The sequence below is a fragment of the Miscanthus floridulus genome, chromosome 19 (assembly GCF_019320115.1).
Source record: "Miscanthus floridulus cultivar M001 chromosome 19, ASM1932011v1, whole genome shotgun sequence".
Lineage (NCBI taxonomy): Eukaryota > Viridiplantae > Streptophyta > Magnoliopsida > Poales > Poaceae > Miscanthus > Miscanthus floridulus.
The window spans coordinates 115,661,801-115,677,395 of record NC_089598.1 but is presented as its reverse complement, the minus strand read 5'-3'; the positions used below and the strand labels follow the sequence as shown (position 1 = coordinate 115,677,395).

Here is a 15,595-nt window from a genome sequence, read left to right as displayed (position 1 = left end):
CTGAGGATATCCGACGCCGTCATATCTGGACGATAGGGTAGAATCATTTTGTTGTGTATTTCATGTAACAAACTAGGAAGCCAATCTGTTAGCCGATCGGATTTATTATAACCCTACTCCTCAGGCTATATAAGAGAGAGTAGGGGCCTCCGGATCGGGATCCCATCTTCTACATTCTCGTGCATAGCTAGATGCAGCAGCCCCTGTAACCGAGCATATGAAAACAGAAAGATCCACCTTTAAACTAGACGTACGACACCATGTGCCCGAACCAGTATAATCCCTATGTCTTGTGTGCTACCATCTGATTTATCTTACATGATTAGCTGCTATGTATTACCGGAGCTAATTCTTCTGACACTTAGAGACTCATTTAGGGGCCTTCAGTTTGTAATGGTATAAGATATCATCTATGCCACCGCTTCACGTGTAATTTTCATACTCCCATGTCCCTAAAATAAGTCGTTTTGGACATATCCACGGTCTCTAAAAACAACTTTAACCGTTACTTTTTGTTATACAATATTTATAAAATATAGTCAATTTATACTTTTATAAAACTATATTTTGAGATGAATTTACTTATATCACTTTCATATTTTTGAACTTAACCCAAAAGAATTTATTTGTAGTTAAAGTTTAAAATGTTTAACTTAAACTCAAAACAACTTCCTTTAGGAACATGGAGTATATACTATGGCTTCTGTTAATTACATATAAGACCAGATACCACGTGTTATTGAGTTTTTAATTTATCGTATACGTTAAAAGGTAAAAACCTCCACGAATGATGCTACGATGAAAATGCCTCTGTGCTAAGGGCGGATGCAGTGGTGGGGCGGAAGGGGCTCGAGCCCTCCTACCGCTGTTAATGCCTTGAAGCCCCCCAAGAATTTTTGGCCACGGATGCATTAGGAGGGGCTGGAAGCTGGACAAAGGATGCTTCTGGTTGTCTTGAGGTTCAAGAAGCTGAGACATGAGCCAAGGAATAGGTTCCTTTTCCTCTCCCCCGGTGGCCTTTATTTCGGCCGAATAGCAAAGCCTCTTGGCTCTTGTGCTCTCGGCCTCCCTTGACATGGTACACCCTCTACTACTTGTCAAAATTCCAACAAAAGAAAAGGAGCCCTTTTACGTGTCCTTTGGCATTCTTTTCTTAGTTTTCATCTCTTAGTGTCTCGGTAGCTTTAAAAAAAATACATTTTCACTAAACACATGTTATAAAAGTTGGAATCCAACAAAAGAAAAGAAGCCCTTTTACGCATCCTTTGGCATTATTTTCTTAGTTTTCGACGCTTAATGTCTCGGTAGCTTTAAAAAAGAGCAACTCCAACAGAAGAGCTATCCATATTGTGTAATCTATATTTAAGTATTTTGGTAAGAAAAGATAGTCCAACAGCCATTGTATCTGGCTTTCCAAAATAGCAAGCCATCTATCCTTGAGTTCTCGCATGCTAAATATAGCTTGCATGTGCCACTAGCCATCTGCCTCGTCGTACTTAAAAAAGTTGTTGGAGTTTTTTTTTGCTAGGGTTTATATTTTAGAGATTGGCTAAATCATAGGTTTAGCCATCTATTTTTACCAACTCTTTTGAAGTTGCTCTTACATTTTCACTTGAAATATGGTATAAAAGTTGGAATAATGTTATAATACCCTAGTCAATTTATAGCCTGTAGTAGTTGTGAAGTTGATCCATGTAGCCCAAGTGGCTTTTGTGTGGTTGTGGTTGGTGGGTTTAGTACCACCTTGAAAGTTTAGGAGGGTGAGGGCCATCTTATAAGCCTTGTCGTTTCAAACGTAGCATCTCCGGGTTAACTCTTTTACACGAATCGAGGATAAAAGTGTAAGAGAGGTGCTATGCGTATGTAGGCCCATTCCACGTGCGGAGCTAGGTCATATGAGCAATTTTTGGACGTGGGATGTTATAGATGGTATCGGAGCATCAACCCTTGCTGCACGTGCCTGTAGAGGGGTATACCAAGGGGTGGTCCTTGACATCTGCCACATATATGTGGTGAGCTGCCGATGGCGTCAGCCCTTAAGGGGGAGGGTGAATGTAACACCCCAGCCCATTTGTATCATGTAGTAGTTGTAAAGTTGACCTATGTAGTCCAAGTGACTCTTGTGTGTTTGTGGTTGGTGGGTTTAGTACCACCTTGAAAGTTTAAGAGGGTGATGGTCAGCTTATAAGCCTTGTCGTTCCAAACGTAGCATCTCCGGGTTAACCCTTTTACACGAAGCGAGGGCGAAAGCATAAGTTTAGGAAGGTGAGGGCCACCTTATAAGCCTTATCGTTCTAAACGTAGCACCTCCAGGTTAACCCTTTTACACGAAGCGATGACGAAAGCGTAATAGAGGTGCTACGCGCATGCTGGGTTATATAAGCAGTTTTTGAACGCAGGGTGTTACGAACGTTTCTACCGAAAACTGTATAGATGGTCTAAGCCTTTGTTTTCCTAGACCGTAGCTTTATGTTTTTGGCAGAGTTTGTATTCAAGCCCCCCTGAGCTTTTATCTTAAATCCGCCGCTGCTCTGCGCTATTATTCGTATACGTTTACTGAAGCAGGGCTTAGATGATATCCATATGGATGAGCCCGCTTCAAGCTATGCGTCGCAATCAAGAACTTGGCTCTGTCCAAACCGGCGGCTAACAAACATTCTGGCCAATTCGGGCAAGACCATGGGCAAAGACGCTGACCAATGCAATTTCAGAACTTTGCTCGTGTCACCAGGCCAAAGCCAGACACACAACCCCAACAAGGCGAATCGGCAGAAATTACCAAAGCGCACGGCAGCCTCGTCGCAGCCTCCTTATTCTTCGTGCGCCTTGGTTGTTATTAAAGAGTGGTGCCAAAGAGAGCGGGAGAGAGAGAGAGGCAACAATGGTGGCACCTGCTGTGCTCATATTTTTGCCACTTCTGCTCCGCGCAGCCTTCTCACCAGCATCAACCTCAGCGCACCGCAGCCCCAATCCTTTCGCGCCAATCGTTCCCCTGCATCTGCAGCCTCTTCGGCAGCAGCAGCGGCGAGCGAGCAGCTCGGACGCCAAGCTCGTCACCATGGCCGCCGCCGACGATGGCACCAACAGCACGGCGCAGCCGTTCACGACACACTACTTTCCACAGGAGCTGGACCACTTCACCTTCACGCCTAACGCGTCGATGGTCTTCCGTCAGAAGTACCTCGTCAACGACACCTTCTGGCGGAGGCCCAGCGGCGGCAGCGGCGCCGGGCCGCTGTTCGTGTACACCGGCAACGAGGGAGACATCGAGTGGTTCGCCACCAACACCGGCTTTATGTTCGACATCGCGCCCAAGTTCGGCGCCCTCCTCGTCTTCATCGAGGTACCGTACCAGCTTGTTGTAACCATGGTTGCTTACTTAGCAACCACTACTAGTGTCGTAATCTTAGATGAATTAGCTAGCATGAACATTTTTTTCTTAAGCCTTTTGAATTGCCGGTCCAGTGTTTGAATGCTGATAACAAGATACTATGACACAGTAAAAAATCTTCGGCTCCACATCTAGCCAAGACAAAATTTTCGCTGTCGGTAACACTGACCTGACATATTCTTTTGCTGACGTTAACATTGCTTTGTCAAATACAAGGAGCTGGAAGAAGGGGAAAAAAGTCACAGAAAAACCACACTAATCCAGCATCACCCAAGCACTAGTTTCTCAGCTCGTCTGAACCGTGCGCTAGCTTGCTTTTCTAGTGATGGAGAATTTTCTAAAGGTGAGCCGAATCCCAACAGTCTCTGGAAATGCTCTCTATTTTTTAAAGGCGGCTAGACTTTCTAGCCATCTCTAGAAATAGGGGAATTTCTATATGTGGCTGAGAATCTTTGCCGTATCTAGAAAGAGATTTTTAGAGACAGTTGATAATTTGGTCTACCTTTAAAAATAGGTGAATCATAGTAAAATATATAATTTTTCTGAATCAAGTCGAATGAAGTCAGATTTTATATAAAAGTTCTAGTACTCGAAGGGATCTACAAATTTGCAGTTAATGAGTTTTTCCATTTGAGATTATTTAAGGCCAAATTTTAATTTTTTTTTTCAAATGCCTTCAGATGGAGAAACTATCTAAGCTAAAGTTATAGTACTCAAAGGGATTAGCAACTTTGTAGTTGACTACTTTTTCATTTAAAATCGTTAGTGTTAGAAAATTCTCTTTAATTTTAAGACTTTGAAAATTAGTTTTAATTTTTTGAAGTACCTCAGATGAGAAATAACCTAAACTAAAGTTGTAGTACTCAAAGATATGAAACTTTGTACTTGACGACTTTTCATTTGAAGTCATTTAATACCCAAAAATTCTATTTTAGATTAATGATTTTGGTATTCATATTTTTTTTGAATTTTTCAAATGACTATAGACGGAGAAACTACCTAAATCAAAGTTGTAGTACTAAGAGACATCTTCATTTTTCTAGTTTAAAGTATTTTTTTTAATTTGATTTCATCTATGGTCTCAAATATGCATTATAATATTTACTAAAGTGAATAATGTATTAGTTAGTTGGTAAAAAAAAACTTTGAGGCAAAGTGTTAAGAGGCAACGTGCGAGGTCTAAGATCATGAGTTGGATCTTTTGCGGCCTGTCACACCTGGTGCGCCAACCACTTAAAGACGAGCCATGCGTTAGAGGAAGGCGTGTTACACTGGAGAAGGCCTATTTCTATTATTATGTAAACGTGTTTGTATGACGTGTGGGCCACTGGCCAAGACTGGGTATTAAGCATGAGTTGTATCCGGTTTGGAGAACGATTGCTTATCTGATAATAGAACTCGGCTCAGGGGAGATTCCTCTGCCATTCTACCATCTCGCAATCCCTCTCGATCTCCTCATGTCGACGGCCTGGCCGGCGGCAACGGGACGTGACAAGTGGTATTAGAGACTCCCTTTCCTACAATGGGGTGTTGACTACAGAAATTGAATGAAATCACTTGAAAAAACAAGTCAAAGCTAAATTATTGTGAGAGAAAAACACTGTCCCGCCTGAAAAAAGAAGCTGGACAAGCCGGCTTTTAAGGTAAGCCGAACGGGGTCAGGAGCAAAGTATGTCACCAAGTTGGATATGAGGTCAGGGTACCATCAAGTGAGGATGCTGCCAGATGATGAATACAAGACAACATTCAAAACTCACCATGGCCATTACCAATTCAAAGTAATGCCTTTTGGCCTCACAAATGCTTTAGCCACATTCCAGTGCATCATGAATCAAGTTCTGCAAAAATTCCTTAGAAAATTTGTTCTAGTCTTCCTGGATGATATTCTTATCTATAGCACGACTCTGGAGGAACATCAGAGACATCTAGAGTTAGTGCTACAGACACTGCTAGAAAATCAGCTATACTTGAAGCTATGCTCTTTTGCTCAGCACCAGTTGGAATACCTTGGCCATATCATATCTTTAGAGGGAGTAGCCACTGATCCTGAGAAAACAGCAGCAATGGTACACTGGCCAAGACCTATAACAGCTACAGAGCTGAGAGCCTTTTTAGGCTTGACAGGTTATTATAGCAAGTTTGTCAACCATTGCAAAACCTCTCACAAACCTGTTGAGGCATAAGCAATTCCAATGGAATCCCCAAGCCTAGGAAGCTTTTGATGCACTTAAGCTGGCCATGACTCAAACACCAGTGTTGGCTCTTCCAAATTTCCAAGAGCAATTTACAGTGGAAACAGATGCTTGCGCACATGGTATAGGTGCTGTGCTAATGTAGAAGGGTCAGCCTGTGGTCTATTTGAGTAAAGCCTTGGGGGACAAACACCAGCACCTTTCCATCTATGAAAAAGAGTTCTTGGCTCTCATCATGGCTGTAGAAAGGTGGAAACATTACTTAAAGAGACAAGAATTTATAATTCTAACAGAACCTCCACTCTAACATGCAAAGGAAGGCCATGACTAGACTGATGGGCCTCCAGTTCAAAATTGTTTACAAAAAACTCGATCCGCGGTGGCTAGACAGCCTCTGGGTATTTCGGCTTAAGAAGAAGATCTTCTCACGCAGATCGAGAAAACCCCTGAACCCCTGCCCCACCCATACACAACGGCACCGCAGCTCCATGAGATGAGCTGGCCATAGACCTATGCTTTGGATGTGGGCAGACGAGGGAGTTTTTTCCCCCTTGGTCACTGTAGCCGAAGCCACGAATAAAGGGTGAGTCCCTTAGGACTTGAACTCTGACCACCCCAAGGGGGACGTACTGAGCCTGCACTGACCACTCGGTCAGCCAGGCCGTTCCCAAAATTGTTTACAAGAAAGGGAAAGAGAATGTGGCAGCTGATGCTCTTTCAAGACTCAGCCATCTCAACAGCTTACAAGCAGTTTCCATGGTCAAACCTGATTGGCTACAGGAAGTCCTTCATTCCTATGTGACTGATCCAAGAGCTCAGCAGTTGTTGCAACAATTGGCTATTACCAGTCCTAATGCTTCAGGGTATAGCTTGCATGATGGTCTGATCAGATACAAAAACCAGTTGTGGATTGGGCAGAATTCAGCTTTACAGACCAAGCTCATTGCAGCATTCCATTCCAGTGCCATTGGAGGTCACTCAGGCACTAAAGCAACTTATCAAAGGCTTAAAAATCATTTCTACTGGAAAGGCATGAAGCAAGCTGTTGAAGATTTCATTAAGCAGTGTGCTACTTTTCAGCAAGCCAAACACCTCAACCAAGCCCCAGCTGGTCTTTTACAGCCTCTGCCTATTCCAGAAGGTGTTTGGATGGACCTGTCCATGGACTTCATCGAGGGATTACCTAAGTCCCAGGGGTATACTGTCATCATGGTGGTTGTTGATCGGCTCACTAAATTTGCACATTTTGTGGCAGTCAAACATCCCTACACAGCTTCATCTATAGCTCATCTTTTCATGAACAATGTGGTCAAGTTACATGGACTGCCAAATTCTATTGTCACTGACAGAGATACAATATTTGTCAGTCAGTTCTGGAAGGAGCTCTTCAAGCTATACAGAGTGAATATGAAGCTAAGCACTGCTTACCATCCTCAAACCGATGGACAGACCGAACGAGTAAACCAATGCTTGGAGATGTTTCTACGCTTTGCAGTCCAAGATTTACCAAAGACATGGTCCTCATGGATCTCCCTAGCAGAACTATGGTACAACTCCACATTTCACACATCCATCGGCTGTTCCCCCTTCAAAGTTTTATATGGCTATGAACCCAAAGTGGGTGCTGCACCAGTGTTACAACCTACTACTCCACCCACCATAGCTAAACTCGTGGAGAACCGAGAATTGCATTTACAGTCTCTGAAAGAACATCTGGCCAATGCTCAGAATCGCATGAAGCTCATGGCTGACAGACATCGGTCAGATACTGAATTTCAAGTGGGCGATCAAGTGTTACTGAAGTTGCAGCCCTATACTCAGAGTCCTGTGGCCAACCGACCCTACCCAAAGCTTGCCTTCAATGTTTTCGGACCATATACAGTGCTAGAGCGAATTGGCAAGGTGGCTTATCGCCTGAATCTGCCTGATGACAGTAACATTCACAACGTCTTTCATGTTTCACAACTGAAACCATTTGTGCCAGACTATACTCCAGTCTTTTCTGAGCTCCCAGTCACCACGGACATCGAAGCGGCAGCTGCCATGCCTGACAAAATCATCCAACGTCGTCTAGTGAAAAGAGGTAACTCTGCTATTCCACAGGTCCTTATTCAGTGGACAGGACTACCGGTGACGTCGGCAACCTGGGAGGACTACAATGTGCTCCGTCAGAGGTAACCTCAGGCACCTGCTTGGGGTCAAGCAGAAAGGGGGGGGGGGGTGGGGGGGATGTAACACCTGGTGCGCCAACCACTTGAAGAAGAGCCATGCGTTGGAGGAAGGCGTGTTGCACTGGAGAAGGCCTATTTCTATTATTATGTAAACGTGTTTGTATGAAGTGTGGGCCACTGGCCAAGACTGGGTATTAAGCGTGAGTTGTATTCGGTTTGGAGAACGATTGCTTATCTGATAATAGAACTCGGCTCAGGGGAGATTCCTCTGCCGTTCTACCATCTCGCGATCCCTCTCGATCTCCTCACGTCGACGGCCTGGCTGGCGGCAACGGGGCGTGACACGGCCGCACACGTACATATTTTGCGTGAAAAAACAGGTCTCTAGAAATCGTTGATATAAAGAGACGCATCATTATAATCCATGTACAACCTCTAGAAAAGCTATCTGTAGTAGTGAAGGGTACTATATAATGCTACTCCATTTGGTAATGAAAAACACATTGTTTAGGACAAGATTTGGTTAAATCTTAAAATTACGAACACTAACTTTTAATTATGGAATTAGAAAACACACAAGTAATATGTGTATATTTGTATTTGAAAATACTTGTAAAACCTCATAAACATGTAGATTTAAGGAATAAAGGAACCAAATGATAAAGACGTACATTGAAGATTGCCCAAGTATTTTTAACCCAAGAAAATAATCAAGCTTGACGAACATTTCTCCATGATCAGCATCGGTACTACGGGGAGTCATTGCCGTTTGGGGATGACTCCTACAACTCAGCGAAGACAGAGGGTTACTTGACGTCAACGCAGGCGCTCGCCGACTTCGACATCCTCATCACCAGTCTTAAGCGGAACCTCTCAGCTGAGACCGCACCCGTAGTCGTCTTCGGCGGCTCCTATGGAGGCAGTAAGTCATTCCTAAACATCTACCTCTTATAATTACCAGGCATGCACATGATGAATGAGCCTACCAACTTATTCTGAAAAGATCAATGATCCATTAGTTTAGTTATATGTGGATGGCCGTGCAGTGAACTAAGTATGTCCATATTGTGAGCTAATTAAACTCACCCATTTTTCTATGTTGCGCCAGATCGGCTGATCCAATGCTTGTTTGCAGTGCTGGCTTCTTGGTTCAGGCTCAAGTATCCCCACGTCGCAATTGGGGCCCTGGCATCCTCTGCACCAATCCTGCAGTTCGACTACATAACACCATGGAGCAGCTTCAGTGATGCCGTCTCACAAGACTACAAGGTACTGTTTTTGTTTCAAAATGTATGTCTTCATCGGGCATTGATTTGGTGCCGTTGATATTAATATTAGGATAAAACCAAAGCAACTTTCGTTTTAGAATGGAGTACTAATGATTGATATATGATAACATCATTACTATACTCTAGACAAATCTAATGTGGTACAAAACAGTGTTTTTTTTCCTTTTTGGGTTCTATAAGAATGATATCCTGTCATATCTGGCATTTCATTCGTGAATAATGTAAAAAATAAAACCAAATGGCTCATCTTTGTCTGATTGATAATGGTAAGGTTAGTCTTCGTCTCAAGCTAAATAATGCCATCTTCTATAGATATCAACTGATTTTGGCCTCAGAATTAATTTTGCTGTCTGAGAGCATGAACTGACAACTGATTGTGATTTCCAATTAATTTTGCAGTCTGAGAGCTTGAACTGCTTCAGTGTGATCAAGGCAACCTGGGATGTGCTTGATGAGAGGGGATCCAATGACAGAGGGCTCCTGGAGCTCAGTAAACTGTTCAGAGCCTGCAAGTAAGTTCATCTCAAACTCAAAATAGTCATGATTAATCTGGGGGGAGGGGGGGGGGGGGGGGGGGGGGGGGGGGGTCAAAGAATAGTTAGAAAGATCATAACATTCTGTGAAAGCAAAAGGGAATCAGTACTAGTCAAATCATATAATTAGCAGCAAATAATCTAAATACATTAAATTCATAGTGAAACCTTAGTGGTAAATTGGGATAAATGAAAACCAACTTTATATTTAATCCTACATCCAATTCGTGCCTGTTGACAGTGTAGTTACTAGCCCGTATGGAACCACGGGTTGATGGGCCCGTGTATCTTTCAGCCTGCTATACTATATGACATTGTTTTTCCACTCAATTTTAGGACCGTGAAGTACGCTGATTCAATTGCAGGCTGGCTACAGACAGCGTTCATCTACACTGCCATGGTGGACTACCCAACACCGGCCAATTTCCTGATGAATTTGCCTGCCTACCCCGTCAAGGAGGTTCTCCATTTTACCCATGCTCCGCCAACACTTCTCTCGTTTCAACCAATTTGCCAAACTGAACCCTCCATCTGCATGAACAAAAACTGCACTTCTGTTGTACTGAACATGTTATTTCTCACGAAAACCTATCCAGATGTGCAAGATCATCGATGGGTTCCCCGCAAATGCGGACATCCTGGAAAAGGTGTTTGCAGCGGCGAGCTTGTATTATAACTTCACAGGAGACCAGAGTTGCAACCAGATAGAGGATGACGACGACAGCTCCAGTTCTCTTGGTCTCAGTGGCTGGGGGTGGCAGGTACATGCAATATATAAAACTGAAAGATAACTAGTACTGTAGAATGTTAGTGACAACACTGAGAACCAGAGATTGTGACATACTCCTGTGTATGTGTATGTAGGCTTGCACAGAGATGATCATGCCGATGTCGGACTCAAACGAGAGCATGTTCCCACCATCCACCTTCAGTTACGAGGAAAGGTCCAATACCTGTTTCCAGTTCTCTGGGGTTCGGCCCAGGCCGCATTGGATCACCACTGAATATGGTGGATATGTAAGCGTCGTTTTCAGAGTTTCAGTGTACACATATATAAGCCCTCGGTGGAAGGTATTGCTGGTATATATATTTAAATTGTTCATCTGGTGCTGCGTTGCACAACTTCGTTCCTGCAGCAAATCGATAAGGTGCTGAAGAGGTTTGGGAGCAACATCATCTTCTCCAACGGAATGCGAGACCCATGGAGTCGAGGCGGGTAGGTCCATCTGTCCGTCTCATTATCTGATTATTCATCAGCATGGTTTCAGTCTGTCAGATAACATATGTGCTGGAGTACACCGCAATGTTTCACTATTCTATTGCAATCAGGGTGCTCAAGAACATCTCATCCAGCATCGTTGCCCTTGTCACAGAGAAAGGTGAGCATGGTAACTTCTGGAAGAAAATGTAAGATCATAGTGGCATTTTTCGCTGTTCACTTATGTGCAGTTGCTTTTCACGATGGCCAGGGGCTCATCATTTGGACCTCAGATCTGCAACCAAGGATGATCCAGACTGGGTTATAGAACAAAGGAGACAAGAAGTTGAGATCATACAGGGATGGATAGATCAGTATCATCAAGACATGGCGCAAGTATCCTAATGGTGCTATATGGCTGTGTTACAGTCAAGACAAGTTAACATCTAGTCTTTGAAAGAAATAAAAAGGAAAATTTCCTTATAACGCACAGGACGATCACAGGGACAGTAGCAAGTAAGATGACAAAAGGCGAAAAGCCACTTCAGTTATTTCACTTATCAACAGAAACTATAAAACTTAAACACTCTTGGACAAATCATGAATGAAAGGTTGCTTAATGCTTAGTTTCTGTTTCTGAAACTGACCAGTATTTCTTCTGATTGCGATATTGAAAAATAACATAATTGCTATAAGATGCTCGGTAACTTTTTTTCTTCCTAGCCCCCAAAATATTTTGTTTTTCTTTCTTCTTCCTGAGTATATATGTAGCATATACAAAAAAATGGGAAACAAAAGTCAGGTGTTTCTAAAGCCTTGAGCACCCAAATTCATTTCACACCTTTGTTATAGTTAATTCATACTGTTTTTATAGTTAAGTTATGTACACTATAGTTGTATTGATTCTTTTAGAGTAATTTCTTAGTAGAGATGATGTAACTAAAAGTTTATGAGTTGACTCCACTAAAATACCCTAATTTTTGCAACACTTCAATTTGGGTGTTAAACGTATTAAAAAACTGATTCTTTATTTCACGCATGCTCACAAATTTGGTTGCTGGATAGGCTAGGAGATATTGGATATGGATCCTGCAGGGGTCCAAAATTCGGATGTGAAGAGGAGGTGAAAACTCCAAGGTGCACTATAAAAATGAAGCCAAAAATGAAACAGACTGAGAAGAACATTTCAAATAGTTACCACTATCCATCACACATACACAAAAACTGCCTTTGCCTAACATAACTTTCTTTGTTGGGATCCCAACTATTTAAAAGGGACCTATAAGAGGGCTAGGTGATTTTCCGCTATTAAAATTGTTTTTCCACGAATGTATAAGAAATAAATCTTTATCAGTTGAATGATCGGAGGCTATGGATGCGTAAAACTCGTCAAATGCAGCCCATTTAAGTACTCAAACTCACCAATTGGAATTTCGATTGCAGAGATATTTTAGTCACTAGTTTGAACAAGGAAAGAAAAGAAAGGACGCTAAGGCGTATTTGGTTTAATAATACAAGTCAACTGCCAAGCAACAATCGTAACCACCAGGCGACCAAATCCAATGGCCTGGGAAAACTGCCTGGCAAGCACCTCTGCCTGGCTTTTGAAACAAGTACACCCCAAGTAAGTACGTCAGTCCGTGGGTAAGTACGTCAGTCCATGGGAGAGTCCTTGTCGAGTCTTTGTTTCCGTCCCATGATCTAGTTGCAGCCCTTCAACCGCAACCTCTATGTTCCACGCATAAGAGAAAGAGAAGCACTGTCCCATGATCTAGGTGTGCCCCTTCAACCGCAACCTCTATGTTCCACACATAAGAGAAAGAAGAAGCACAAAGGGAGAAAAAGAGAAAGAGGAATTATGACTTTCTATTTCGCTCGCCATGCTCGTTACTCTTCAGAAACTGGTTAAGCATCATCTAGCTATGCCACGTTTAGTGTTGATTGAAATCATGATAGGTCTGTAGTAGCTAAGATTGCCATGAGCTGGAGAAGAGAAGAAGAGAAAGGAAGAAAGAAGAGAATTGCTAGGGGTTTGTTGTTGTACCTTTTGTGGTTGCCCAAGATGAATACACATACATGAATACACATATGAATCCAAGTAGCCTGCATGGTACATGCATCGTCCGAGTCCATGTAGTCTGTAGTAGTCGCGCTCGTCGATAGGTTTGTTGGAGTAGGAGTCCCATTCCTGTGGCGTGTCTGATGACGTATGGAAAGCTATAATTAGCTTGCATAGCGGTGTAGATCATCACGTGATGACATAATGCTATTTTTAAATCTTCGGCGTTGATGCATGCTGTGGCTGAAGCTTGATACACCGATGTCGTCGGGAGGTGATGCATGCCCCGCATGTCGAGCTCGTAGGGCTGCTGAAGGACCCCGCCGCAGGAAGTCAGGTTGCCACGAGCGGCGTTGATCTTGAGATCCCATCTGGCCCACCATGGATCAAGCGCACACCCCTACCTGGCGCACCAACTGTCGATAAAAGATGCTCGGCAGTCCACCGAGGGGTATCCCGTGATGGTAGATTTGTCGGTGGAGGTGCGCGTAATCAGGAACCGGATGGTGAGACAAGGCGCAGAGACAGCGATTTAGATAGGTTCGGGCCGTCCGATCGACGTAATAACCTACGTCCTGTGTCTTTGGTGTATTATATTGGATATGAGATATATCGAGATGTCGACTAGGGGACCCCTGCCTCTCCTTATATACTCTAGAGGGGTAGGGTTATAAGGAAAGTATCATATTTGGTACTATACAATATCTTGCAATGCACGTCGAGCAGCGCCGTGCACGCCTTGATCTTGTGTGCCGAGCCACCTCTGATGGTGCGGCCCATGTCTTGTCTTGTGGATACCGGGGGCCATACCCCCACACTACCAAATCAAGCTATAACACTACACCACTCCTTAACCCAATCTCTCACCATAAATTGCTAAACATAGCAGTGTCTAATAGTCGGTAGACTTAAAAATTTCTAAGTTTTAGATCTGAATTTGATTTCCATTTGTGATTTCTAAGATAGTAGAAATATTAGCTAGTAATATCATTTTTGACCGCAAATATTTCACTGTCATCTACAAAGTTTGTACTTCAAACTTTATTTAAGTATCGCATACATGTTCTATAATATTTTTGCTTAATAAAAATTGGTTTTAAACCCTAAGTGATATAACATGACTATAGAATCAACTTTCGTTTCGCATTTCTATTGATCGTTTCGAGTTACATAAATTGATCTACACACTCTATTACATGCATTAACACATAAACATGATGCTCATGACATGTTTTAGTAAATGATTTATGGTATAACACCGAGGGTGTTATAGATAAGTACTAGTACAATAACACAGGTCAAAATGAGCAATGCGGTTGCAGCCCTTTGCCCCTTTTCTTGTAAAGAAGTCATATATTGCATTATAACATTTGCATTTATAGTACAATTATTAAGTAACTGATATTTTGATTACCTTGGTGGTTAAACTTGTTGCTTAATCAAACTTTGATTTAAAATAGCTTTGTTAAAGCAATTTGTTTGATGAGGTTTTTCATAAACTTCATATGCTGTGTTCCCCTTCTCATGTACATGAGCTTTGAGGATGCATCTTTGGGATGGGAGTAGCGGTACATGTGCACATCTCGTTGAGATATATACATATGTTTGGGACACATGTTTCGTACCAATAATGATGTTCTTTATTGGAGCTTTTCTTTCGGCCCTTATATCATAAGAGTTTATTGTTGTTGTTTGAGTTTTGTTATCATTTTGCAATAAGTAAATACTCTTTCTCTATCGTTTAACCTATATGATTGTTGATTCTTCTATGTTTATTGTTATTATGTTCTTGTTGAAGTGTAGTGTGGAAAAATTATGTCTTTACAAGTGAATATCTAAAGTACATTTTCAACCTTCAAGTTGCGCATCGGTCTAATTTTTAATCCTAAACTACAAAACCAAATGGATACCCATAAACTATTGAAACCAAACAAATTTAGTCATTTGGCTCGTTTCATAAATGGTTTTACATTTTCTATCTAAACTAATAAAAATTGCTTTGATCCCTAAACAATCATATTTTATTTTGAATTAGAAAAATATGAAACTAACTAGTTTTCATGAACCGGCTTCAAGCTATGCGGCACAATAAAGTACCCCCGGCAGTTGAGAAAAAGGAGGGGATATGTGGGGACTAAGAAGAAACGAGCCCTCTACGAGGCAGCTCTACGCTGTGTGCCACTATTCAGGGTCATGGGCAAAGCCGTCGACAAATTTCGAAACTTTGCTTGTGTCACCAGGTCATCGGACTAGACACCCAGTCATATAGGGCGTGTTTGTTAGCCAGGGGCAGGCTCCACTGCTCCAGAGATGCAACATCGCTTGTTTGTTTGCCTGGACTTTGTAGGAGCTTGTGCAGCACAGAATCCAAAGCATCCTTGGGCTAGGCTGTGAGGAAACGAAAGTAAACTTTCCTTTCTCCCGGGCGCTGCTCGCTCGGCCACCGATGCTGGCGTAGGTGAATGGTGGGTGTGGCTGACATGTGAGTCCTCCAACGTAGCGCAGGGCAAACAAACAACATCTGTACTAACTAGGCCCATCTAGCCTGTCTGAGAATACCTAGGCTCTACTCGTTCGTCTAGACTAGCTCCTACTAGGCAAACAACATATACGACCTCAACAAGGCTAATCAGCAGAAATTAACAACGCGCCTGCAGCCTCGTCGTGACCTCCTTGTTCTTGCACCTTGTTATTATACATCACACTGCACGAAGAGTGATGCCAATAAATAGAGCGCCGCAGTGAAGGACGGAGGGACAACA

At 42.7% G+C, this 15,595-nt stretch overlaps 1 protein-coding gene across 2 annotated transcripts; it reads left to right on the top strand.

Moving 5' to 3' along the window:
- The first annotated feature begins 2,700 nt into the window (after positions 1-2,700).
- On the top strand, positions 2,701-11,417 carry LOC136528422 (uncharacterized). Of its 2 annotated transcripts, none has more exons than XM_066521378.1 (10): positions 2,701-3,343; positions 8,496-8,676; positions 8,890-9,023; positions 9,443-9,555; positions 9,913-10,036; positions 10,173-10,337; positions 10,441-10,593; positions 10,713-10,792; positions 10,906-10,955; positions 11,046-11,417. In XM_066521378.1, the coding sequence occupies exons 1-10, from the start codon at positions 2,882-2,884 to the stop codon at positions 11,177-11,179; spliced, it is 1,596 nt and encodes a 531-aa protein (XP_066377475.1). In that variant the 5' UTR covers positions 2,701-2,881; the 3' UTR covers positions 11,180-11,417. The 2 variants fall into 2 exon arrangements, with proteins under 2 accessions (XP_066377475.1, XP_066377474.1); XM_066521377.1 differs by having other exon boundaries at positions 8,863-9,023.
- Positions 11,418-15,595: the final 4,178 nt, after the last annotated feature.